The following is a 27,702-nucleotide window of genomic DNA, read 5'->3' as shown; positions in this document are numbered from 1 at the left end:
TAAAAACAATTTTTAAAAATTTTTAAACTTGTTTCAAGCTATATTTATATGTAACAAAATGTAATACCTTTAGTGCCTACTTTAAAAAATTAAGCTTAAAAGGTTTTGTTGTTATTGCTGGCATAAATCAATTCAATAGACAGTATGAACTTTAGGATCCAAACCAGGTGAGTTTTAAAATCAAAATAAGGCACAATTAATTATGCCAGGGAAAACAAAACAAAAGTGGGACATGTGGTCACCCCATCAGTGGTCTGCTCTTTTCATTTATCACTCACAGTCCACATACATTTTGACCTGTTCCTGACATTACTGCTGTTATGAAATCTTAAAACATCCTGAAGGATGAAGCATCAGGCATTCAGATTTGATAAGATCAAATTCCCAGATTCTCAGTAAGACATTTAAGTAACCTATCTATTCTAGGAATTAAGATTAATGAGCTAAATTAATTCACTCCAGCTTGACAAACTCTCAGAGGATGTCTTATTTTAAAGTGAATATTATAATGTCTGGTAAAGGTTTCTATTAGATCAAAGTTATAGAAAGCATAACACTGATGGGGAAAACTGTGCTCAAAGTTATTTTAATTCAAATCTAAAATTAAGAGAAATAAATTTATAATATACATTATTTTTTAAATCCATGCTTCCCATGGAGGGACACTACCTTTTGTTCTAAGTCAAAGAAATATTCCTTTTTTATCTTGCATAAATTCTTATTTATTCTGGACAAATAGAGAAGATGCTATTTCCAAAGCTGGTTTCTCATCCTCAAAACAAAAGTACTTTTGATTACTTTGGCTCTTCTTGCTCTTTCTAAAATTAAGAAGAATCAAAAGAGTATAATAGCAAAGTAAATATCTCTTGAGTGTCCTAAGCTTGAGATTCTGACATTCACTGATAACTTCCACTGAGTAAGATTAATTACGTAGTTACTAAAATCTGAATAATTCAGACTAACTGAACTTCAAAAAACTTAGCTTTTTTTTTTACTTGAAATGACTTAATTTAGCTCAATTTTATATAAACATATTCTGCAAAAATAGCATCTACATTAATATTGCCATTATCATTATAAACTATTATCTATTATTGCCATTATCATTATAAACTATATCTAAAGCTAGTTTATAAGCAGTGATCATACTCACATGACTTAAAACACTATATTATCTATAAAGTAAAAAAAACAATATAGTCTAGTTTCTACAAATGGTTTGAAAGAAAAAATTTTATTTAAACACAGTACATTAATCTATCAAATAGCACTTTTAAAGGTGAAATGAAGGCTTGATACGTACCTAATATGCAGAATACATCAGCAAGAATGGAGGGCATATCCTCACGAAATTCCTAATTATAAAAATATAATTATTCATAGTAAATACAAGAATAGCACACCAGCAAGTACGATTTCAGAATAATACTCTTCAGTAAAACTTAAAACCTAACAAAACCCCAACACCCCTATGTTGACAAATAATAAAATCCAAGTTTCATAAGACAGAGAAAATAGAAAAAGACAAGAGTTGGAAAAAATTTTTAAATGTCTACCATGAAAAAACTGGATAAAAAACTTGATTAAAAAAACCTCAGGAGGGGCGCCTGGGTGGCACAGCGGTTAAGCGTCTGCCTTCAGCTCAAGGCGTGATCCCAGCGTTCTGGGATCGAGCCCCACATCAGGCTCCTCCGCTATGAGCCTGCTTCTTCCTCTCCCACTCCCCCTGCTTGTGTTCCCTCTCTGGCTGGCTGTCTCTGTCAAATAAATAAATAAAATCTTAAAAAAAAAACCCTCAGGAAATATTAACGAGCACAAATGAATGACACTTATCCAATGAGGTTTCCATGTTAAAAACCACTGGAATTTGGGTACCTTAAATCTACTGTTAAAAACGGTACATTTTTCATCTACAACTTTAAATGTTGTGCTCATGCCTGAATCAACACTGATTTATACAAAAGTCCTAGTGGTATCAGAATAGAAATCTAAAAAAATACAAAAACAATCACAAGCTGTCATTCCGTAACTCAAGATTTTCTGAAAATGGAAACGATTACCAAAAATCCATCTTTATTTTCTTTATGCACTGATGTTTGTAGACTTGCAGAAACTAAGTCAAAATTCTCCCCTCATTTCTGTATGAAAACTTCAACACTTATTCTAGATTTGTCTCCTGACTTCTTGCTCCCATGCCCAATTTTAGAGCCATTTTCCATTAGTAAGGATCACAGTTCAATCACTGCAATTAGTTTGCTGGCACTATAGCAACCCTTAAACTAGCCTATTTTCAGAGAGTAAAGGAAAGAAATACAATCCTAACAACAACAACAAAAAAACCTGGCAGCTGTAAGAGACATGCAAGAGAAGCTTCCACGGCTAAGATATGGGACAGTGAGATATGGGACCATGAGAAGGCCATGACAAAGACAATCCAGCTGAAAAGGTATATATAAAGACTCAAAGGAAAGGGGAAGCTAAGTAAAAACAAAATACATATTAAGTCCATTTGGACTACTCACTTTCAAAAAATGGGAAAAATATTAGAATCGAATCCATAAACAGACTACATCAATGGCAAATTTACAGAATGAAAGAACTTTAATTGCACACCAGACTTCAGGCTCAAAAGTTACTTAAGGCCTATGAACTTCTGCTATGTCTACCTGAATGCAAGTACTCAGGCTTCTTGAAGACCAGAAAGAAAAGAGCAAGACAAGAGTTTTCAACATGGAATATTAGTTGTTGAAAAAAAACAGACTACTCCAACATGAATTAATACTGCTGTGGTCAGACAGAGAAAGTTTAAGGATAAAAGAGAAACTCATATTTGAACCTCAACTGCTCAAATACATTTCAATATGTAGGGGGGGAAATCACAACAGCTAAAGATAGAAGCTCCTTACCACTATCCTCAGAAAAGCACAAAAAGCATATGAAGGAGATTACCTATCCTAACAGAAAAAGGCTACAGAAGCTTAAAGCAACAAGGGAAATTCGTACTGGTGTCAAGAAGCTCCGGGTCCTACACCTCAATAACAGTCATTATGAAAGCTGTTCTCAACTGGGTAGATAATTTTATTTATACAAGGTTAAAACCCAGCCTGATAATAATAGAATAATACACCACTTAACTACTTAAGAAACTTAACTACTGGTTTACAATCAACACTCTTACAATTTGAGAGCTCATCTTACAATTCAAGTACTAAACACCCATGAAAAGTATCTGGTCTGAATCTAACTTAAATTCTCTAATAAATAATTTAGAGTGAGACAGAAAAATCACCTAAAGGTAAGAAAAAAAATCTATTAATATTTTCTAACACAGCAAACACATGAAAATTGGCATCAAGTGAACATTAATTAGAACTACACAACCTCAATTTAAAATAATTTAATCCTCAAATTTTAGAATATATTTAATTTCTAAACATAACTGCAAACAAAAGAAAATGTTTTGCTATACTACACTGGGAGAAAAATATTCTAGTCAAATTATTTTTACAGTACCATTTTTAATTAAGTATATTGTGAGTTTGTTACAAGGCAGGCTTTTTTTTTTTTTCCCTCTCAGCTTACCTAACATTTTCTGCTTTACTCACAACCAGACAAAAAGATTAAAATATCTTTATTTCAGCCTAGCAACAACAGCTTACCAATATTGCCTTAAAACATTCACTACTGTAATTTTGAACAAAATGAAATGCAAGTTATATACTTTAGGGATCTTTGTATCAAAGGCAAAAAGAAATATGTAATAATTGGGGCGCCTGGGTGGCACAGCGGTTAAGTGTCTGCCTTCGGCTCAGGGCGTGATCCCGGCATTCTGGGATCAAGCCCCACATCAGGCTCCTCCACTATGAGCCTGCTTCTTCCTCTCCCACTCCCCCTACTTGTATTCCCTCTTTCGCTGGCTGTCTCTATCTCTGTCAAATAAATAAATAAAATCTTAAAAAAAAAAGAAAATAGTATGGAACTAAAAAAAAAAGAAATATGTAATAATTATTAAATTAAAAAGCGTGTGTGTGTGTGTGTGTGTGTATACTTACGCTAATGTCATTAAGAACATTAGATGCCTGTTCATGCTTTAGATTTCCTTTAATGACATGGTATGATAACTCATAAAGAGCCTGCTGGAAATCTGTTGAACATAAAAGAAAGAGTGTAAGAACACAACCTCTTGAACATAAAAGGTAGACCCTTCTGAGGGAAGACCCCTGTATTTCCTACTTCTCAGAATTATAAGTATCAAAAATAATAAGAAAAATATACTTCTAATGCTTTTCTCTAGCAGATTTTTTCCCTTTTACTTTCACAAAAACACAACACTAAAAGTAGAAAATAGTTAACCTTGACTCCACTACTATAACATAACTACTGCTTAAACATTTCCTTCCAATCTTTGTCTGTGTATCTACATATTTTACATATTTGCATTCACAGTGCACATCATTTGGTATTCCGATTCCCCCACAAACACTTTTTAAAGTATTTTCTCGTGCTATCAAAGTCTCCAAAATTATTTTCAGTGCATGGAATTCCAGCAGGTGGATATAAACTAATTTAACCATTTCTCTCACCAGCAAATTTCACAGATTTTTCTAAATATATTCAGGTTATAGTCAATGCAATCTCAGGGCTACATTGAAAAGAGACAAAGAATACCAGTCAATATAAAATCAAGTTTTATCCATATCCTACTCTCAGAGAAATTTCTCCCCAAATCTAAACCCTTTCTCCTCTATTTTCATCAGAATTCAAACTAAAATAATTACATACATACATACATAACATGGCAGTTTTATGAGAACTGTCAACCACAAATTGTCTCATTCACTATAACCATAGCTTCCTTCCCTGGAGAAGGAATTTGAGAGGGGGGGGGGGTGCAGCTAAAGGCTGCGTGAATACCTCCTTCTGGCCATATTTTTCTTTAGTCCTATACACTGAAAACTTTTCCTCCTTCCTCTCATTAAAAGTAGAAAAACAACTGTATGGTGACAGATGGTAGCTATGCTTGTGGTGAGCATAGTTATAGAGTTGTTGAATTACTACGTTGTACACCTGAAACTAATTTATTATGCATCACCTGTACTTCAATTATAAAAAAAAAGTAAAAAAACAAGTATCTCTAAAAACAGCTGTAAAATAAAGTCAATTTATCCTTCTGAAGGGAATCAAAAATCTTTCAGGGCAAAATAGGAAGTAAAACATCAAATATTTAAAAATCTTCTCCCTTAGTTTGACTACTTGTCATAAAAAAGGAACAGCATAGAAATCAAAACTTTTATCAATATCCCTTTCAACAACCTTTACAATTATTTTACAATGAAATAAATTTGTTCATTAAATTATTTGCTACAGAAATATAGCCAGAGAGCACCTGGGTGGCTCAGTCAGTTAAGCATCTGCCTTCAGCTCAGGTCATGATCCCGGGGTCCTGGGATCGAGCCCCACATCGGGCTCCCTGCTCAGTGGGGAGCCTGCTTCTCCCTCTCCCTCCCCCCACTTGTGTTCTCTCTCTCTCACTCACTCTCTCTCTCTCAAATAAAAATCTTCAAAATAAAAATATTAAAAAAAAGAAATACAGCCAGAGTATACCAATTCCTTATGAAGAATTCATTATTAAACATATTCTATACCTTTTTCATAAATATGCTTTCACTATGCTTATAATAAACTATATAAAAGCTAAAATGAATAGGAAAAAATTTCTATTTGTTAGTATGGTAGAAATATGAGGTCAATTTCATGCTTTCAATTTCCATTAATAAAATGCTTTTACAATAAATAATAATCATTTTTAAAGTTATCCAGGGACACGTGGCTGGCTCAGTAAGTGCAGCACGGGACTCTTGATCTCACGGTTGTGAGTTCGAGCCCACGTTAGGTGTAGAGATGACTTAAAAATAAAATCTTTCAAAAAAATTAAAAACTAGGAATGCCTGGGTGGCTCAGTCAGTTAAGTGTCCAACTCGATTTCAGCTCAGGTCATGATCTCAGGCTCATGCAACTGAGCCCCGCATCAGGCTCCACACTCAGTGGGGAGTCTGCTTCTCTCCCTCTCTCTCTGCCCCTCCCTGCTCTCAAGTGTGTGCAACCTCTAAAATAAATAAATAAAATTAAAGTTATCCAGATAACTAAGTTAAAAAAAAAAAGCTATCACTCTTGGAAGGACAAAACAGCTGAACAACATAAACTAAATTTCCAGAAGAATATGGACTCATAGGAGCTGAGGAAATTCTCGTCTTAATCAGAGAAGATTACAATAGACAACAAATAGCCCAGGTCATTTTGCTGACACTAAGTGACATGAAAACAATCACAATGTCATCCACAAAATAGCAAAGGCAGTCCCCATTTCACACGTTTTTAAATGCCCATTTAAATGGTTAGGAACATCTATTGTATTTTAGAAGTGGTACTTTAAGACTACCAAGGCTAACCCCACAAAATCCTGTAAAATCTATACTAAAGTTGAAAAACATTACATTTACAATGTGGAGGAAAACTTAACAAACCTTATAATTATACATGAAAATAAAAGATTTTATCTTAATGCTAACATTCCAGAAAAAGTAGGGTTTTTCCTTTTGCTTATTTTTAGTATTCTCTACACCCAACGTGGGGGCTCAAACTCACGACCTGGACATCAAGAGTCACATGCTCTTCCAACTAAGCCAGCCAGGCGCCCCTCAGAAAAAGTAGTTTTAAGGACAGCCACAAGTAAAAGGGACTTCTAGAGATTCTTAGACATTCTTTGTGGGATCTGACCACTAAAGACACTAGTTCTTGGTTATGTCAGGACTACTCATGTTTATCAGCCATCATTACAGTATCATTTTCCTGGGGGGAAGGGTCTTATAAAAAGGAGAAGTAGTGTGAGCAAAAGAAACAGGGAAGGGAGGGGCAGAAAGGCAAAGGGCTCAGGGAACACTACCCAAACTCAATCCCCCTGAGACAGAACAAAGGAAATTTGAAGAAATGACATTCAGTTAGTTTTCTGCATGGACTACCAATTGGAGCCCTTAGACCAAAGCTCGACTGCTGGCAGATACCAGCCAAAGAATGTATGCATTAAGGAAGCAGGCAAGGGCAGATGAAAGAGCATTGGCAATTCAGTCAATGAGGCCACGCTCGTAACTATTTTTGGCTTCATATGTGAATCAGAACAACCATGCAAATTAACAATAATCTGGTAGTTATTAAAGATCCATACTGTCCCATTTTAAACCGAAGAGTAATTATCCTGTGTTACGCTATTTACAGTTTTCTGAAAATTCTTTCTCTTATTTTACCCACACAAGATTTCAATCACAAACGAGATCAAAGTTAACTGAGAAGTTATAAACTTGTTTTAAACATAGGGAAGAAAAAAGTTAAGTATCCAAGTGCTTTTACGAAGGAGTCTTTCTTTACTTTCTTAACAACTCTGGCAGTCAACTGACTTATTCAAAAGAAAAGGCATTATAGCAACCTCAGAAATCTTTATGAAAGATCATACAACTTTACAAGCAGAATAAATTGGAAAATAAGTGAGGGTACAGGCTAGGAATGTTAAGTCTTAAAACAGGTCTTACCCAAATGACAAAAGAAAAAAAAGGCTCATTTGTTAAAAAATGCTTTCCACTCAAAAATTCAAATGTTCTGGGGTGCCTGGGTGGCTTAGTCATTAAGCGTCTGCCTTCAGCTTGGGTCATGATTCCAGGGTCCTGGGATCCAGCCCCACATTCGGCTCCCTGCTCAGCAGGAAGCCTGCTTCTCCCTCTCCCACTCCCCCTGCTTGTGTTCCCTCTCTCACTGTCTCTCTCTGTCAAATAAATAAATAAAATCTTAAAAAAAAATTGAATGTTCTTTAAAAAGTATACACTCTAAGATTTAATTTTTGATAAAACAAAAGTAAACTTATCTATAGAAAAACATTGTTTTTAATCTTCTATTCATAAAGGCATGATTTAAATAACTATAATGAATTTTATTTAATCATTTTTTATTTAAAACAGATTACTGGTTATAAATTATTTTTTCCTGATTGAAAAAGCTGCTATGGGTTCTACCCTCACTGAAAGCTACATATGAAAATGCTTTAAACTTACTAGACATAATTGCTTTTATTTTTGCCCCTCCTTTTCTAAATCCAAATGCCTAATTTTAAATTAATAAATGCTAAATAGTAAAAGCCTTTAAAATTAAAATTTACATCCTGTTTAATTACATCTTACTTAATAAATCATACTTGTGATATGTAGTAAACAACTCCTTTGCTTTTAATGTTTTCCATGACAACTGCCTTTAATAAGATCCCCAGATACTACCTAAACATAACCAGCTTTAGTAAAAACACCACCTTAGTTTCTGGAAATTTCCTAGTGCAAACAAGATCAGAATAGTTTTTCCATGCTAGATTTTCTCTTCTGTTTATGACTGATAGCTAGCCTGTGTAATTTTTAATACAGCTATCAACTGCTATTTGGCCAAATATACCATGTCACAACGATAAAAGCCAAGCAATATATGACTATTATGCAGATCAAACATCTATATACAGAAATATATAGTCTCACTGTAACTACAGTTTTAATCCTAACTGTAATATACTCATATAAAGGCTTTATATAATGTGAACTATCTCATATCTTTTGTTTTTCATTCATAACAATTTAACGGAAAACAAAACATCTATTAATTTTGACCACGACGAAAATAATAGCTATGACACTTTTAAAAGTCTTACCTCTGTAAGTTGAACTATCATGGCTTTTATTTTCACTGAGGATCCGGCATAAATGCAAACTAGAATAAAATAGAAATAATCTGCATTCATTTCCAATCCTAATATAGATGACCCTTATAGAGCAAATTACATCAACTAAAAATATTTGGAAATGTATCAGATGTGTTTAAATCCATTAGTTTATAATAAAAATAAAACAAACCTAAAAACCCTAACTGGTCAGAACTGGAGGATGCTAGTAAATCAATTCATTATTTTTGAAAACTGGAAAAGAATAAAAATCAAGCACTTATTCTGCCTTTCTCATATGAACCAATAATTGGTAAGAAATGTCTCTGTACTGAAGTATCTCAGCTAATAAAGAAGGAATGACAGAAGAACATCACCATTTAAAGATCCCTAATAAACTAAAGGATCCAAGCATCTATCAATAGCTGTTTACATCACAAGAGACAACCAAACATTATGTGTGTCCTAATTCTGATGAAAAAATACACCACCCACCTATGACGTTGTCTTTAAGAAAAAAAAAAAAAAGGCCATGAACCTCAATTCGAACTATGTGAAACTCTGTACAGACAATGACCCAGTGTCTTCAACAAATACACTGCAAGGAAAAATTAAAGATGCTGGAGAATCCTCAGGGTAAAAGAGGCTTGAGAGATCTATCAATCACAGTGTTTGGATCCTGTTTTAAACAAGTATTTTTAAAATTAATATTTCTGCGTCAACTGGAGTATTTTATAAAGATCTTATAAACTTTGGGGGTGCCTGGGTGGCACAGACAGTTAAGGCATCTGACTCTTGGTTTCAGCTCAGGTCTGATCTGAGGGTCGTGAGATCAGGCCCCACGTGTCTGCTTGAGTTTCTCCCTCCCTCTCCCTCTGCCCCTCCCCCCTACCTCGCACTCTCTCATGCTCTCTCTCTCAAATAAATCTTTAAAAAAATGATTTTATAAATTTTATAAAAATATATCTTTAAAAGATAATACCAAAATATTCACAGATAAAATGGGAATGGGAAAATGGGTTGGGGTTATAGGTGAAACAAGATTGGCCAGCAGCTGAGAACTACCAAAGCTGATTAAGGATTTCATTAGTATTCTACTTTCTCATCTGTTTGAGATTGTTTCCAATAATAAAGTTTAAAAACAAAAAAACTGAAAATTGAAAAAAAAACTTGTATTTTAAACACCTCTTCATTAGATTAATTTAAATATCGCAAAGAAGGATAGATACACACAATACAGTGAAAAGAGGTATGCTCAACTGGAATTCCAGAAAGGAGAGAGAACAGGGCAAAAACAATTTTTGAAGATATAATAGCCAAGAATTCAATTTTCTAGAACTGAAGTGAAATCCACAACTAGACACATCATAATAAAACTACAGAAAACCAAAGACAAAATCAGTTAACCACCTGAGGAAAAAAAAGACAACATCTTCGGGACTTCTCGACAAGAACACTGAATGCAAGAGATAGACAGATGAAAGATACATCCAGGGGCGCCTGGGTGACGCAGCGGTTAAGCGTCTGCCTTCGGCTCAGGGCGTGATCCCGGCGTTGTGGGATCGAGCCCCACGTCAGGCTCTTCCGCTGGGAGCCTGCTTCTTCCTCTCCCACTCCCCCTGCTTGTGTTCCCTCTCTCGATGGCTGTCTCTATCTCTGTTAAATAAATAAAATCTTTAAAAAAAAAAAAAAAAAGAAAGATACATCCAAAGTGCTAAAACAAAGCATCTGCTCACCTAAAATTCTATACCCAAAAAACATAGTTCCAAGTTCCAAGAAAAGGCAAAATAAGGACTAAAGTTCAGACAAACAATAACTGATTCACACACTAAAATAAACACTTAAAGACTTTTTTACACAGAATAAAAATTATTCCAGAGAGAACTTTACAGCTGCAGCAAGAAATGAGGAAAAAGTGGCAAGTAGATGGGTGATTCTACATGAATATTAACTGATAATAATAGTGTCTTGTGGTATTTAAACATGTGCAGTATTAAATACATAGATAAATGGAAAAATAATATTGAAATACATCAGGACTAATGGGTTTATGCCAAATACACGAAGTTGGTTCAAATTAATTCACCACATTAAACTGACTCTTAAAAATCACACGAGTTCAACAGATGCATAAAAGACATTTGACAAAATTCAACATCCATTCACCATTTTTTAAAAAAAGACTTAAAAATAGGAATAGAAAGGAACCGTTATAATTTGGTAAAGTAGCAGTTCTGATAGTGTGGTTCACAAACCTCTGATCCCCAAGACACTTTAGAGTTCTGCAAGGTCAAAACCATATTCATAATAATACTAAGACTTAATTTCCCTGTTTTGCAATATTAACATTTATACTAACCGTTCATTTCTTTTTTTTTCTTAGAGGGGGAAGGGGCAGAAGGAGAGAGAATCCTCAGCAGGCTCCACACCCAGCTTGAAGCCCAAAACAGGGCTCAATCTCACAACCCTGAGAGATCATGACCTGAGCCAAAATCAAGAGTCTGACACTTAACCAACTGTGCCACCCAGGTGCCCCTGCACTAACAGTTCAAAATAAAAGGAGGGGCGCCTGGGTGGCACAGCGGTTAAGCGTCTGCCTTCGGCTCAGGGCGTGATCCCAGCGTTATGGGATCGAGCCCCGCATCAGGCTCCTCCGCTATGAGCCTGCTTCTTCCTCTCCCACTCCCCCTGCTTGTGTTCCCTCTCTCGCTGGCTGTCTCTATCTGTGTTAAATAAATAAATAAAATCTAAAAAAAAAAAAAGGAAAGACTGCTGGCACCTTAGCACGTATCAAGGCACTTGCACCAAACTGCTTCACTGATTCTTCGTGATCAAGAAATCAAAGGAGGGGCGCCTGGGTGGCTCAGTCGTTAAGCGTCTGCCTTCGGCTCAGGTCATAATCCCAGGGCTCTGGGATCGAGCCCCCGCATCGGGCTCCCTGCTAGGAGGGAAGCCTGCTTCTCCCTCTCCCACTCCCCCTGGTTGTGTTCCCTCTCTTGCTGTGTCTCTGTCAAATTTTATTTTTAAATCTTAAAAAAAAAAAGAAATCAAAGGAAAGAGGGACACCTGGGTGGTTCAGCTGGCTGAGCATCGGACTCTTGATTTCAGCTCAGGTCATGATCTCATGGGTCCTGAGATCAAGCCTCACATTGGACTCTCTGGTCCGTGGACAGTCTGCTTGCGACTCTCCCCCTTTGCCTCTCCCCCAACCCACATGCACATGTTCTCTCTCTCTTAAATAAAAAAAAGAAGAAGAAACCAAAGGACAGAATAAAGCCAGTCCTATGTAAGATGTTGCCAAACTATTTTTCATGACCATTCACAAAACAAAAGCCAGTTTCACTTAAGAAGGTACTTGATGGAAGTGGCATCAGCAAGATGGCAGAACAGGAAGCCCCAGGTTTTCCTTCTTCCCAAAGAAACACCAACTCAACAACAATACACATGCCAATTCCCTTCATGAGAAATTCAAAAAGCAGTTTAGAGGCTCCTGTACCCCAGGTGAGCACTAAACCAACTGCATCAAAGCCAGCAGGAAAATTCATGTCACCCTTTCACCACAGTCCCTATTCCTGGCACAGCACCACACGACTGGAAAAAAAAAAAACTCTCAGCTCCCAAATTCCCCCTGAGGATGGAAAGAGAAGACTGGACTTTACATCTAACATTCTGACTTGAGGTAGGGGCTGCCTGAGTAACTAGTTTCTTACCTGAACATCCTGGAGCACAGACAGGACCGTGCATACCCTAGGTGCCTGAGGCCTGCTGACAACAGAAAAAAGCTGGGTGGCAAGCTACAGGTTCAGAGAATCCATAGTACAGCAGACAGAAACCAATGCAGCTCAGCAACGTCTCCCTCAGGGGAGAAAGAGTATCCAACATTCCAGCTTTTGGGGGACTGCCTGAAGAACTGGTTTCTGTTTAGCCTGACCTAGGGCAGTGACAGCACCCAGCCTACTCTAGCTGCCTAGAGACCACCAAGAACAAAAAAGAGCTGGATGGTATGCTGCTACTTCATAGGACCCAGAAAGTACAACAGATGGACACCAAAAGATACAAAAGAGTACAAGCTTCTGGAAAAAAAGACACTGGAAAATTCCTTTAATGTGGAATCTACAGACATAAGTCCAAAAGACACATCCACAGAAAAGGTTTGAGAAGCTCCCAGAATCTATAGCCAGGCTTATTTTTTTTTAAGATTTTTTATTTATTTATTTGACAGAGATAGCCAGCGAGAACACAAGGGAACACAAGCAGGGGGAGTGGGAGAGGAAGAAGCAGGCTCCCAGCCAAGGAGCCCGATGTGGGACTCGATCCCGGAACACCGGGATCACGCCCTGAGCCAAAGGCAGACGCCTAACGACTACACTACCCAGGCATTCCTATAGCCAGGCTTATTGGTAAAGGCCTCTCCCTGTACTAAGCAGATCCATAAAGACTGGGAGAGAGGAGTGTTTTTTAAATACAATCATACAAACAACAAAATTTAAAAGAACATAAAGAAACAGGGAAGAGGCCCAATAAAAGGAATAAAATGAGTCTCCAAAAGCTGACCCTAAAGAATTAGAGATGTATGAGTTACCTGACAAAGAATTTAAAATAACCATCATAAAGATGCCCAATGAGCTCAGGAAAATGATGCATGAATAAAATGAGATTTTCAATGAAAGAACAGAAAATGTTTAAAAGGAACCAAACAAATTTTGGAGCTAAAGAATGTAATAACTGGGGCCCCTGTCTGGCTCAGTCAGTACACCATGAACCTCTTGATCTCAGAGTTGTGAGTTTGAGCCCCATATTGGGCATGGAGCCTACTTAAAGAAAAAAAAAAGACTGTAATAACTGAACTGAAAAAAAAGAGGTTCAACAGCATTTATGGATAATCACATGCAAAAGAATGAAATTAGACACTTATCTTACATCATACAAAAACCAACTCAAAATGGATTAAATACATAAATTTAAGAACCAAAACTGTGAAATTCCTAGGAAAAAAACACAGGGGAAAAGCTTCATGACGCTGGTCTTGACAATGATTTCTTGGATGTGACAACAAAAGCAAAAACAGACAAGTAGAACATGAAGCTAAAAATTGTATGCACAGCAAAGGAAACAATGAGCAGAATGAAAAGGCAACTTATGGAAGAAAATACTTGCATACCATATACCTGATAAGGGATTAACATCCAAAATATATAAGGAACATCTATAATTCAATAGCAAAAAAAAAAAAACCAAGCCAATTAAAAAAATGGGTAAAGAACTTGAACACATTTCTCCGAAGCAGACATACAAATGGCCAATAGTTACATGAAAAGATGTGTAACATCACTTATCAGAGAAATGCAAATCAAAACCACAGATATCACTTCTGTAAGGATGGCCACTATCAAAAAAACAGAAACAACTGATAAAGGAGTTATCCAAAATATACAAAGAACTCTTAAAATTTAATTTAAAAAACAACTTAAAAATGGGCAAAAGACCTTAACAGACACCTCACCAAAGATATACAGATGGCAAAATAAGCGTATGAAAAGGTGCCTTACATTATATGTCATCACAGAAATGCAAATCACAACGAGATACCACTACACACCTATTAGTATAGCCAAAATCTGGAACACCGCCAACACCGAATGCTATTAAGGATGTGGCACAACAGGAACTCTCAATCATTACTGGTGGAAATGAAAAATGGTATAGCACATTTGAACTGTTTGGTGTTTTCTTATAAAACTAAACACACTCTAACGTTATGATCCAGCAATCTCACTCCTTGGTATTTACCCTAAAGAAGTGAAAACTTACGTCCACACAAAAATCTACGCATAGATGTTTACAGCAGCTTTATTCATAATTGCCAAAACCTGGAAGCAACCAAGATGTACTTCAGTAGGTGAATGGATAAGCTGGTACATCTAAACCATGCAATTATTCAGTACTGAACAGAAATGAGCAATCAAGCCATGAAAAGACATGGGGGAACCTTAAATACATATTACTAAGTGAAAGAAACCAATCGGAAAAGGCTATATAGTGTATATTTCCAATTATATGACATTTTGGAAAAGGCAAAACTATGAAGAGAGTAAAAAGATCAGTGGTTGCCAGGGGTTGGGGGTAGCCAGAGAGATGAACAAACAACACAGAGAATACTCAGGGCAGGGGAAATACTCTGATACTATAATAGAGGATACATATCAGTACACATTTATACAAACCCACAGAATATACAACACCAAGAGTGAAGCCAAAGGTAAACCATGAACTTTGGGTGATTGTGATGTGTCAACCTAGATTCATCAATTGCAACAAAGGTACCACTCTGGTGGACAATGTTGAAAATAAAGGAGATAGGTATACATGTGTGGGGGCAAGGGGTAAATGGGAAATCTCTGTACCTACCTGTCTATTTTTCAGTTAACCTAAAACTGCTGTAAAAAAATTAATTCTTTAAAAAAAAAACAGAAAATAGCAAGTGATGGGGAGGATGTGAAGAAACCAGAACCCTTGTGAATTGTTGGCGGAAATGTAAAATGGTGCCGCAACTATGGGAAACAGTATGGAAGTTCCTCAAGAAATTAAAAATAGAACTACAGGGGCACCTGGGTGGCGCAGTCGTTAAGCGTCTGCCTTCGGCTCAGGGCGTGATCCCAGCGTTCTGGGATCGAGCCCCGCATCAGGCTCCTCCGCTGGGAGCCTGCTTCTTCCTCTCCCACTCCCCCTGCTTGTGTTCCCTCTCTCGCTGGCTGTCTCTATGTCAAATAAATAAATAAAATCTTAAAAAAAAATAGAACTACAATCCAGCAATCCCACTTCTGGGTATTTACTCAAAAAAGTTGAAATCAGGATTTCAAAGAGGTATTTGCACTCCCATGTTCACTGCATATTATTCACAATAGCCCACAGGTAGAAACAACCTAAATATCCATCAACAGATGAGTGTATAAAGAAAATGTGGCATATACATACAACCAAATATTATTCAGCTGTAAGAAGGAATTCCTGTCATATACTACAACACAGATGAGCCTTGAGTACAGTATGCAGAGTGAAATAAGTCACAGAAGCATAAATACTGCACAATTCTGCTTATATGAAGTATATCTAAGGGAGTCAAATTCATAGAAGCAAAAAGTATAATTTCAATGGTTACCAGGGACTAGAGGGAAAGAGAAATGGGGAGTTGCTATTCAATGGGTATAAAACTTCAGTTACACAAGATGGAAAAGATCCAGAGATCTACTGTACAACATTGTGCTTACCTCTAACAATATGGTACTGTTCACTTAAAAATTTGTTAAGGCTGATTTTGTTATGTGTTTTTATCTATAATAAAAAAATGTGCTTGATGAAGTAGTAAAAAATATTAATTTAATTAAATCGGGAGCCCTGAGAACACATCTTTTTTTAAAAAACATGTATTTTAATATTCTATGTGACAAGATGGAAGGTACACATAAAGCATTTCTGCCATACACCAAAATACTATAGTTGTCTCCAGGAAAATCACTTAAGCAACTGTTTAAATTGTGAGCTAAGTTAGCTACTTTTTCATAAAACGCCATTTTTACTTGAAAGAACAACTGACAAACAATGGTTATTCAGACTTGGGTCTTTGGCAGGCGTTTTCTCAAAAATGAACCAACTGAGCCAGTCACTTCAAGGAAAACAACTGAGAGTATCTGTTGCCAATGATACAAAATGTGAGGTTTCAAACAAAAATTCAAATACTGAAAAACTTATAGCTGCCACCATGGACTTGACTAGATCCCAATTCACAAAAAAACTTTCCTGATTAGTTCAGTGATGATACTAAAGAATGTGGGGTTTTTTTTAATTTAATACAATGTACCGTGTCAATATTTGGAAGAGCTGCATCATTTAGTGAACCAGTATTTTCCAACTGACCAATGCATGATGTTGCAAAACAATGCATGGGTAAAAGTTTCCAAGTAAAAGACAAATGCATTTTAATTTAACAAAGTACAAAAAGTTCACTGATGTGGTTTTGGATTTGGCATTGCAATAAACCATTAAGAAACTACCACTTGACAAATTTTGACATGATACCAAAGAAGAATATCTACAATTATCTGAAAAGACTATTAAAATTCTCCTCCTTCTGCCAACTATTTATCTGTGTGAGGCCGGATTTTCTTCATATACATCATCCACAACAATACATTGCAAACCCTACTTCATAGCACACATAAAAATCAACTCCATTTAGATAACGCTTAAAAATGAAAAGCAAAATAATACGTTTCCAGAAGATCATACGAGGATAAGTTCATTTGCCTTGGAATGGGGAAAACACTGCTTAAACACAAAAAACTACTAATCATAAAGCAAAAGATCAATAAATTTGACATTAAAACAATAACTTCTGTTCATCAAAAATCACCATTTTAAGAGTGGAAATGCAAGCCAAAGAGTAACAAAAGATATCTGCCACATATACAGTACAACCCACAAAGGACACAAATACAGACTATATAAAGAACTGCCACAAATCAATGAAAGAAATGTAAACAATCCAATAGAAAAATGGGAGAAAAAATATAAAGAGGCCTTCCACAAGAAATCAAAAATCCAAATGGCCAATAACATATAAAAAAAATGCCCACGGGGATGCCTGGGTGGCTCAGTCCATTAAGTGTCTGCCTTCAGCCCAGGTCATGATCCCAGGGTGTTAGGATCGAGTCCCACATCGGTCTCCTTGCTCAGCGGGGAGCCTGCCTTCTCCCTCTGCCTGCCACTCTTCCTGCTTGTGTACTCTTGGCGTGCACTCTCTCTCTCTCTCTGACAAATAAATAAAATCTTTAAAAAATAAAAATTAAAAAAGATGCCCATGAAAATATTAGCCCCAACAAAACACCGTTACATAGATACTGACAAAAAACTTAAAGTCTGACAATATTAAGTGTTAGCGAGGATGTGAAGCAAGGTGAACTCTCATACACCTGCTATTGGGAGTGTATTTTGAAATAGTTTCACAGTTTATAGGAGAGCTAAAGTTAGTCACAATCTAGAACCCAGAGATTTTCTACACTTCAGTATATATCCCACAAAAACACATGCTTATGTACACCAAGATACTTGTATAAGATGTTTCTATTGGCACTGCTGGAAATAGCTGAAAATTCAAAACAGCAAAATTGTTCATCAACAGCATAAGAGATAAAAAAAATTGTGGTAGAGTTATGCAATGGAGCATCTTGTAACTATGAAAATCAAAGAATGGCAAATACTTGCAAAAATATCAATGGATCCTAGAGACATAATGTTGAGCAAAAGCAGCCAGATACAAGAGAATACACCCTTTATGATTCCATTTATAGGAAACTGAAGAACAAACTTAAGCTTATAGGGTAGTAAAACTGTAAATAAAAACAAGGAAGAGAAAACCATAAATGTCAGGATAATGGTTACCATGGAGAGATAAAAAGTGTGCACTCTAGAAAGGCGGCTGTCTTGACCTGAGTGAGAGTTACATGGGTGTGCATATTACACTGATTCTTTAAGCTCTACATTTAAGTTTTACGCAATTTTCTACATTGTTTTAATTGCACAATTTACAAAAAGAAATATTCTTATTACAAGTTGCACAAGGCTCTAACAAAAAAGAAAACCAAGGAATGCGAGTTTTTAATTTTATGTCTAGCAATCCTTTTTCCGTAGTCAATAAAACAAATAATTTTAAGACTTCTAGAATATCACTCTATATCACGCCTAAAGTGAAATATGCCACATTACGATCAGCCAGAGAGATTATCTACTTTGCAGATTATCTATGCTGTACCAGCTCGCCACTCCTGTCTTTTGATTATTTCAATACTTCATCATCATGATGAGCCAAGCAAGGTTGTTTAAAGTCAATAAAGTAAACTTTTCTTGGTCAACAATTCACATGTAGGTCTCACAAAATTATCTTCAAAGTCAAAGAATAAAAAAGCCTTGCCAATCGAGACTAATTAAATCTGCATAGTTTGAAAATCTCATTTAGTTATTAGTTTCTTAACCAACTCCTATTAAAAAAAACAAAAAAAAATTTTCAGAGAGCACATTATAAATGGTAAAATAAACTGATTTAAGTTTGACCCCAAGTACTTTCAACTACTTCCCTGAAGAATGAGACAGGCCTTCCAATGTGTTGAGAACAGTGGTTAAGCTTTTAATTTCTCAAAATGTTAAACCTACCACAAGCTTATCTGAAATATAAAACAAAATCAATCTTCCTTCCAACAAGCAACACAGAAATATCTGCTTCAGACCGACATCAGAAACTGTAACCTAAAAATGTCTACCATCTAGCTCTTTTTTGTTAAGAGTAAATATGTAAGAGAGTTGGGGTGCCTGGGTGGCTCTGTCAGTTAGGTGTCTGCCTGTGGCTCAAGGCATGATCCCAAGGTCTGAGATCAAGCCCCGTGTTGGGCTCAGGGAGCCTGCTTCTCCCTCTCCCTCTGCAGCTCCCCCTGCTTGGGCTCCCTCGTTCTCTCTCTCACACATAAATAAGTAAAATCTTAAAAAAAAAAAAAAAAGAAAGTATATCAAGATCACTTCAATATTTGCTATAAAGTATTAAAACAATTCCTTGTGGTTCTCACTGTCCCCAAAGGTTCGAATCCCTTTAGAAAGTAGTAGTAGGAAACTCTGCTTTTTGACAGAAGAATGGAATGGAATCAAGTAACTCATTTTTCCCTTTGTATCCAGACTACTAAAAAGGTCAAATATTCTTTCTCATGGTGAACATATTCACGTATTCACATTTTCAGCAGCTTCATTTTCTATTTGTTTTAATAAGCTTACAGCATGTCTTTCACAATAATCCTTCCAGTGGGGAGGAGAGAATGTCAGTGTTCCCACCTCATCCCACCTAATCTAATGGTACAGCCATTGTTACATAATTTTAAGAAATAATTAAAACATAATTCCATCTTGTCAGTCACAAGGCCACAAACATACTCATTAGAATGTAGGTGATAATGTCATCATGAACTATTAATTAGCATCTCAAAGATTTGTTCAAATTGTGTAAGGAATCACTGATGGTTTATTACGATAAGGCAATTCACCTGCATAAGATACTTTTATTTCCCTAGTATAAAACAGTTCTTCCCTAGTTGGAGGAGGAAACTAAACCAATTGCTAAGAATGTTTCCCCAATCAGATTTCTCCATGCTCTTCTCCCTAAGTAATTCACTAACAGAAGATCAATCATAAAGTATCCTTTATTTTTTTTAATTTTTTTTAATTATATTAGTCACCATACAGTACATCCCTGGTTTTTGATGTAAAGTTCGATGATTCATTAGTTGCGTATAACACCCAGTGCACCATGCAATATGTGCCCTCCTTACTACCCATCACCAGCCTATCCCATTCCCCCACCCCCCCTCCCCTCTGTAGCCCACAGTTTGTTTCTCAGAGTCCATAAAAAAACAACTCTGGGTGGCTCAGTCGTGCCGAAGCTCAGGTCATGATCCCAGGGTCCTGGGACTGAGCCCCACTCAGAGGGGAGCCTGTTTCTCCCTCTCCCTCTCCTTCTGCCGCTCCCCCTGCTTATGCTGTCAAATAAATAAAATCTTTAAAAAAAATTGTTTCTGAATGCTTCATGTCCTACCACACCCGTTAAACAGTTTTAGTACTCTATCCTAAGTTATAAAGGAAGAAAAAACAAAACTACCTTCAGCAGTTGCCCGTTCTAATGTGGCTTAAAAAATAATCAAATATTCTGCCTCAATCTAAATGATTATTTTATTCCTCTCATAACCTCCAAATAATTGAGTTTGCCAGTTTTTCCACTTTTAAAACAATTTGGTGCCAGTTTTTCCACTTTTTAAACAATTTGGTGCTATTTTGGAGATGCTGTCTCAGGTCCCTGAGACCAAAGACAGAAGAGAATCTACATTCTGTCAAAGATCTGTGAAACTTAAACTGAACGTCTTAATTTCTTCCAAGGACTCAAGTATTCTGTAAATAGTTCTTGAGTACTTAGCTTTCCACCTTACTTGAACCCGTTTTCCAGTAAAAAAGGAAACAGCACAAGCCTGAGCTACTTGATTATGGTCATCATCTCAAAGTTGGCTTCACATATAAAACACCAATGTCGATCTGTGCTTCAATTAATTCTTAAAAGCAAAACAACAAAAAAGGCTAAATTTGGTGAAGCAAAGTACTACCTCTACTATCATTATCAGAACAGAAATACAACACAAAAATGAAATATTGGGCATGCAGTTTTATCTTGAAACATGCATTTATGAAAATGAAAATATTCATTTATGAGGAGGAAAGGGAACAGGAAATGTTCAAAAAAGAACAAAGGTTCCTGCACACAAGTACATTAATAGCACTCCCTCTACCTTAATATTTAAACACCGGAGAATAATTTAATTTTTCTAACAAAGAAAGCAATAGCCTAGAAAATCTCCTGATATTGCTACAACATTTTTTGAAAAATGCATTTCTCTTACCAGGAAAAAAGACCAAGACTTATTCTTAACTTGTGAATACAGTTCAAAATGAGAAAATAAATGCCAATGAAAACTAAAATATGAATAAAAGGCTTCAGATAAAGCTTCAGCTGAATTTAGATATCTTTTGAAGAAAAAAAGACTCAACTACCAAGACAAATCTCTTTGAATGATTATTTGCCATAAACTCCCTCCTCCTACCTCCCTCCAAAAAATTCAGGTCTGACAACATTAAATGAACGTCCAAATGCACTTAGATTAAGTTCCGGAAGATGTAAAATTATTTGGTAGCAGCAGAAGAAAAAGAATGGCAAGCAAAACATCTGGCAATTAAATTTTAAAAGCTTATTATAACTACTAATAATTAATAAGGTGAGATTTAACCAGAATTTCTAATTGATATGTAAATTTTTTAAAATAATTAAGTTCTTCGAACAAATAGATAATATTCAACAAATATAAATATTTCAAAATTAGACAAAGTATGGACATGAGGCTAACATCTTCAGATTAAGACCTTGGAAAATAAATCCTGCATTAAGGCTGCTTGTGACACAAAGAAATGCTGAGTTCACTGTGTTAATGATTTCTACTAAAAACAAAATTCATCACTGGATCTACCAGTACATGCAAGTTTATTAGCATAATCATGGCAAGTTCTATGCTAATATGAAGTCATCAAGAAACTAAAACTCTAATTCCAAAATTAAAGTGATTAAATCCTTATCTTTTATACGTGGCAGAATTCTTAAGTTTGCATTTAGATGTGAAACTTGTAAGAACAGATCTAAGTGTTACTAGAAAAGACCCTTAATAATTATGCTTTGGTCGTCCTCCTTTGTCCTTTTGGTATCTGTGGGTAAAGATCACTTTTAGAGTTCTATAATTTATCATTAAAAACATAATCGGTATCTCTGGAAACAATAGGTTAGCTAGGTATGTGACTGACCATTCAGACAAGCAAAATACAGTTTTTTTCTTTTCCCCATAATTACCTAACAAAGCTTATTCTTCAAAGCCTAGACTTTCCATCTTAACACAGCTGCTTTTCACGAGGCACAATTAAGAAACTGCCCTCTCTGAAAGTTACTAAATGCCCCATACATATCATGTGTTGCTTTAACACTATGTGGCTGAAGTTGACTACAACTCCAAAAATATACTGATAGGAAGTGACAGACAAGAAATGAACTAAAAACCTCATGAAATACATCATGCATTTTTCTTAAAAAGGTAATTTTCAGTCAAGTTAAATCTCATCTAATTTATCTCGTTAAAAACTAAAAACCCACCCAAGATATTATTTTAAATATTGGTCATATTCTAAAAGCCAAATCTATAAATGGATTCACTAATAATTTGTTGGCACATTACCTTCGTTTTTAACATTTCCAGTTGCTGGTTTATATTTAAGAGGCTCTGTTTTCAGACAAAGGAAAGGATTTTTGGTAAAATATTTACAACACCATTCATTCTAATAAAATGAAAATGCCAGATACAAGAACTCTCAAGTTAGACTATATGCAACAAAGTTTTGAAAGAGGGGAAAGAGGTCAAATAAATGAAGACTAAGTACTGGATGGCGATGTGTTTGCCTATTTAAAATATTTCGTCATGTCATACAACTAACACCTTACGCTCTCTTCATATAACAGAATACGATTACAAAACTGACTACACTGGGGCGCCTGGGTGGCTCAGAAGGTTAAGCGTCTGCCTTCAGCTCAGGTCACGATCTCAGGGTCCTGAGATGGAGCCCCACGTCGGGCTCCAGGCTCAGCAGAGAGTCTGCTTCTCCCTCTCTCTCTGCCTCTCGCCCTGCTTGTGCTCTCTCTGTATCACTCTGTCTGAAATGAATAAATAAAATCTAAAAAAAAAAAAATGACTACACTGACTTGGATCTACGATAATCCAAACTACATTCCTCAAGCCATGGAATAACTACATACAAATAAGCCCTAACAACAGTTTTGAAAAAGCTCTTCAGGAACAATACGGGTAGCATGGATCATGCAAATATACATAAAAGTGAATCCAAAATCTCATTCTGATGAGGTATTTCAACCTCCTACATCACTATTTTTCTCCAACCACTCCCAGTAAGATGTCAAGCAGAATTTCACCTCCTAGCCCTAATACCACTCATTCTAAGGTGAAAGTAATAACAAAAAAGCTGTCAAAAACAGCTGGAAGGAGGAAGCCGAGCAATTGACAAAGATGACAGGCCCCAAATAACTAAGTAGGTAAACAAAACAATGAACTGATATATCAGTTTGGGGAGGTTATCCTAATCTAACATAGATGAAAATGATGGTTTGGTTAGGTAACCTCCCATCCTGCCTTCCCTGCACCCAAGGAACTTAATAGCTATTTGTTAAATAGCATGTACAAGGATCTGGAAAATGTTCCTAACAGTTAAAAATGAATGTTTATCTAATAGACTTCTCACTTAATAAACCAATAAGCCCTCACTCTAAGCATATGCTAGAAAAGCTAGGGGGAGAGGGAGAAGGGGAGGGAAGGGGGGCACGGCGGGGGGCGGAAGGGTTGAACCAAAATAGATATGAAGCATAGTCCCCACTCTTCAAGGGTCTCTCAATTCGTTAGAGTACAAGAGAGTACACAGGAGAAAGAGTCAAAGACCAATTAATTGCTAACCTGAGTGGTACGGACTTTCTAAGAGCAAGAGCTGTCCAGAGAAGTTTAAATACCTAAAGATTGGAATAATAATATTACTTTTAATAGGTATCGCTTGAGCACTTACTATAAGCCAAGTGCTTTACAGGCATTATTTAGTCTTCACAACAATCCTTTGAGTACTTATTAATCCCAATTTACTCAAGGGGAAACGGTCAAAGTGGTTAAGGAACTTACCCAAGGTCACTCAGCTAGTTAAGTGGCTAAGACCGCCGCTTACCCAGGAAATAACAATTCTAGAGCTCACACAGTTAAGACTTAGTAAAGCAGCGCGAGTGCGCGCGGAGCGGGGCGGGGGCGGGGGCGGGGGCGGGGGCGGGGGCGGCGGGGGGGAGGAGGAGGCCAAAGACGCTGGCAATATTACACGCGCAAGATCGGGCAACGCATTCCCCGGGTTTCGTTCGAAGTAACGAAGTTCCAAAGATTCGTTATCTTTCGCACCAGCAACCGTAAACTGACTTGGGGTGGCGGGGCGACGACGACCGCAAAAATGGCTAACGAGAGTTAATCTCATACAATGTTGAGCTTTAGCTAATAAAGCGATTCAGAGAAAGAAATTAGAAATAAGTTGTTTTTGAATCTGGGGTTTCGCTACTTAAACGATTTCTTTCTTTCCGAGAGAGCGGGAACTGAAATTTTGGGCGAGGAAACCGCGGGTATGGCAAATTACTGTTTTCTGTATTACCGGGGGAAAAAACAAGTTTTATGACTAAAGGAAACGCGTTATTCCAGGTACTCGAAAACCTTGGAGAGTTGCCAAAATTAGTTGCAGTCCCAGGACAAAATGGGGTTTAGGAAACATTTAATTACGAAAGTTTAATCAAACCCGAAATGGCTCTAAAGTGAAAAGACGGAGTAAAGAAATGCCGGTAGGTCTTCGGGGAAAGCGGCAATCCCAGCTACACTTCTCCCACGGCCAGTGGCGCCGCGCGAGGCCGGGACAATCCGAAAGACCGCTCCCCGGGAGGAAAAGAGGTGCCAAACGGGGCTCTTCATGACGCCCGGGGCATCGCGCCGGCGGGCGGAGAGGAGGGGAGGGAGTCGGGACGGTTCGCCCTCCTCGGACTTCGGGTAGAGGAGGCGTCGGGCTCCAAACTGCAGAGTCGAACGGGTGCAGAGTGAAGAAATGGGACAGAGAGATGGAAAGTCCGAACCCCCCCCCCCCCCGGCGCGGCACCGTAAAGAGAAAGGAGCCAAGTGAGCTCAAGCGAAGAGGGGGACAAAAAGAGACGGAGCGAGAGCGCGGGGACCCGCAGGGGCGAAACGAGAGTTCTGCTAAGAGACTAAAGGAAGACAGCCTACGGTGGGCAATGGGGATTTCGGAGAGGCCAGAGAAGGAAGGAGGTCGGCGACGGTTACCAGCACCTCTCCTCCCCGAGTTCGAAACTCCTAGCCAACCCTCCACACCCGCCGCCCGGATGGGGGAGGGGGCACATCTCCCCCCCACAACCTCTCCCCACATGGGAGAGCACGGCTGACGCCCGGGCCCGGCCCGGCCGTGCGCCCGCCTCCAGCCCGGACACTCACAATTCGCCTCTCCCTGATTTCTCCCAGTTCTTTATCCACTCTACGGGAACCACCACAGTTGCGGCCGCCATCTTCCCCTCACTAGTAGCAGAGGCCCGGATGTGTAGCACGCGAGCGAGGGGTCAAAGGGGAGCACCGCCCACGGGGAATGCCGGGAGCTGCGAGTTCGGTTTTCGATTTCCCGCCCCACTTTCCTCCCCACCCGCGGAAACCCGAGGCCTTGCCTCCAACCAGGTGGGTGAGACCCATGGGTTCCTTTGCAGAGTGACTACGCCGACCGCGCCCTCTACAACCCTTGCCCTAGCTTCCCTTTAGAACAGGAAAAAAGCCATCCCCAGGCCGTCTCATAGCCCTTATCTTCTTCCATAGTGTATCTACTCCAGGCCACTAATTCAAACATGTATTTTTCAAACGCCTAGTATGTGCTAGACACTGGGGACAGAGAAGCGGTAAGCCATTGTGCCTACCCTCAATGAGCTCACAGTCTGTGGGAAAGACAAACATAAGCAGATCAATTACAATACACCCTACTAACTGCTGAGATAAAACAAATTAATCAAGAAAGAAGTAGCCATTTACTATGTGCTAGACATGCTAATACAAGGGACACAAGCAGAAATTGACCCCTGCAAACACTTGCCTCCGCCAGTGCTGACACCCTACTGTAATCGGCCTCTGTCTCTGTAACCTTAGACAAAACTAGGGGGCGCAATTACCATAAGAAACAACTTGTTTACATTACAGAGTCTCAAAGTATCTCCCGACAAAATACTACGATTTCAAAGGCGAAATAAAAACTACAGTGGGAAAACATGGCGGACACCGTCCTAGTTATAAAAATCAGCACTCCCAGAAATGGGCATCATGTGCCTCCTGATAAGGTGCTAAAGAAAGCACTGACCAATTTTGTAGCATTCATGACGCCAAAATTCACATAACCCGAATTTAATCATGAGGGAACATCAAACAAACCCATATAGGGACAGTCTACAAAATTACTGGTTTGCCCTCTTCAAAATCATCAAAGTCACTAAAGACAAAGACATATCGAGGAACTCCTCCGGATTAGTAGGAACAACAGACATGGCAACTGATCCCCAGCCAGAAAAAGAACATTTTTCTTTTACTAGAAAGGGTATTATTGGCACAACTGACAAAATTTGAATATCTATAGATTAATAATACTGTATCAATGTAAATTTCTTGATTTTTATACTTGTACTATCGTTATTGTGAAAGTCCTTCTTTAAGAAAATACTCGCTGGAGTACTTAAAGATAATGGGGCATTATGTTGCAACTTACTCTAAAATATCTCAGAAGAAAACCATAGGATGATTAAGCAAATGTAAAATATTAACATTTTAGGAGTCTAAGTGCAGGACACGCAAAGATTCTCTGTTCTATTTGTGCAACTTTTCAAAACAAAAAGATTTTAGAAGTGTTTGGCAGAAATTTTAGAAAATATAGGCAAACCAAAGAAAGAAATCCTACCACACATCTGCTAAGGTATGAACTTTAGAACTAGTAGTATCTTCTAAATTTGGCAATTTTCATCAAACGCACCAGGTTTATTTGCATTGAAAAGCTGTTGGAGGGATAGGCTGTATTCAGCAAGTTCTGGGAAAATACTACATTGTTCATGATTGCTGAATTTCATAAGCTATACCTAGACTCCTAATGTCCTGTCTGATTTTGAAAGCCTAAAGCCAGTAATTAGAAAATATACACCGTTTAGTTTCAATGGCATCTGCTCATGAAAACTCTTTGTCATTTCAAGGAGGTCCAGAGATAGGAGTGCCCGCCGATCTTTCCATTTTTCATTATTATGGATTTTTCAAGTGTCAACAAAAAGGTATAGTGAATCCTTGCTGTACCATCATCCTCCCTTAAAAAAATGTGAAATCGTTATTACAGGATGGCATCTGTGATACAAGAAACACTATCCTGCTGCTTATGTATACTTCACTATATAACCTATAGCAGTGGGCACAGAGTCCAGATAATTCTTTGCAGAGGACAGGGAGGATCCTGTGTATTGTAGAACTCCCCCCCACACACCAGTTGTTAACAATAGTCCCTCCAGACTTTGCAAAATGTCTCCTGCAGTGCAAAATAACCCCTGTTGAGAGCCACTGACAATATTCTGCTGTATTGTGGTTTACCTCGCCACTTTATCACAGTGATTTCTCCTTCCAAACGCTGAACTGTGTGCAGTATGCATACTACTCAGTATGCCACAAATGTGGTAT

At 37.6% G+C, this 27,702-nt stretch overlaps 1 protein-coding gene across 13 annotated transcripts in view; it reads right to left on the bottom strand.

Annotated features, from left to right (window-relative positions):
* Positions 1 to 25,548, bottom strand: part of THOC2 (THO complex subunit 2) — a 110,206-nt gene extending 84,658 nt beyond the window's left edge. For all 13 annotated transcript variants that reach the window (XM_087859629.1, XM_087859630.1, XM_087859632.1 and 10 more), the window contains exons 1-4: positions 25,453 to 25,548; positions 8,738 to 8,796; positions 4,053 to 4,144; positions 1,304 to 1,355 (exon numbers count right to left, since the gene is read on the bottom strand). In XM_087859629.1, coding sequence (XP_087715755.1) covers positions 1,304 to 1,355; positions 4,053 to 4,144; positions 8,738 to 8,796; positions 25,453 to 25,523 — 274 coding nt within the window. In that variant the 5' untranslated portion in view covers positions 25,524 to 25,548. The remainder of the gene's footprint in view (positions 1 to 1,303; positions 1,356 to 4,052; positions 4,145 to 8,737; positions 8,797 to 25,452) is intronic.
* Between the last annotated feature and the right edge of the window lie 2,154 nt (positions 25,549 to 27,702).

Source organism: Ursus americanus, chromosome X (assembly GCF_024610735.1).
Source record: "Ursus americanus isolate L20-20 chromosome X, mUrsAme1.1.p, whole genome shotgun sequence".
Lineage (NCBI taxonomy): Eukaryota > Metazoa > Chordata > Mammalia > Carnivora > Ursidae > Ursus > Ursus americanus.
Note: the sequence above shows the minus strand (reverse complement) of the source record. Positions and strands in the feature narration are given on the sequence as shown.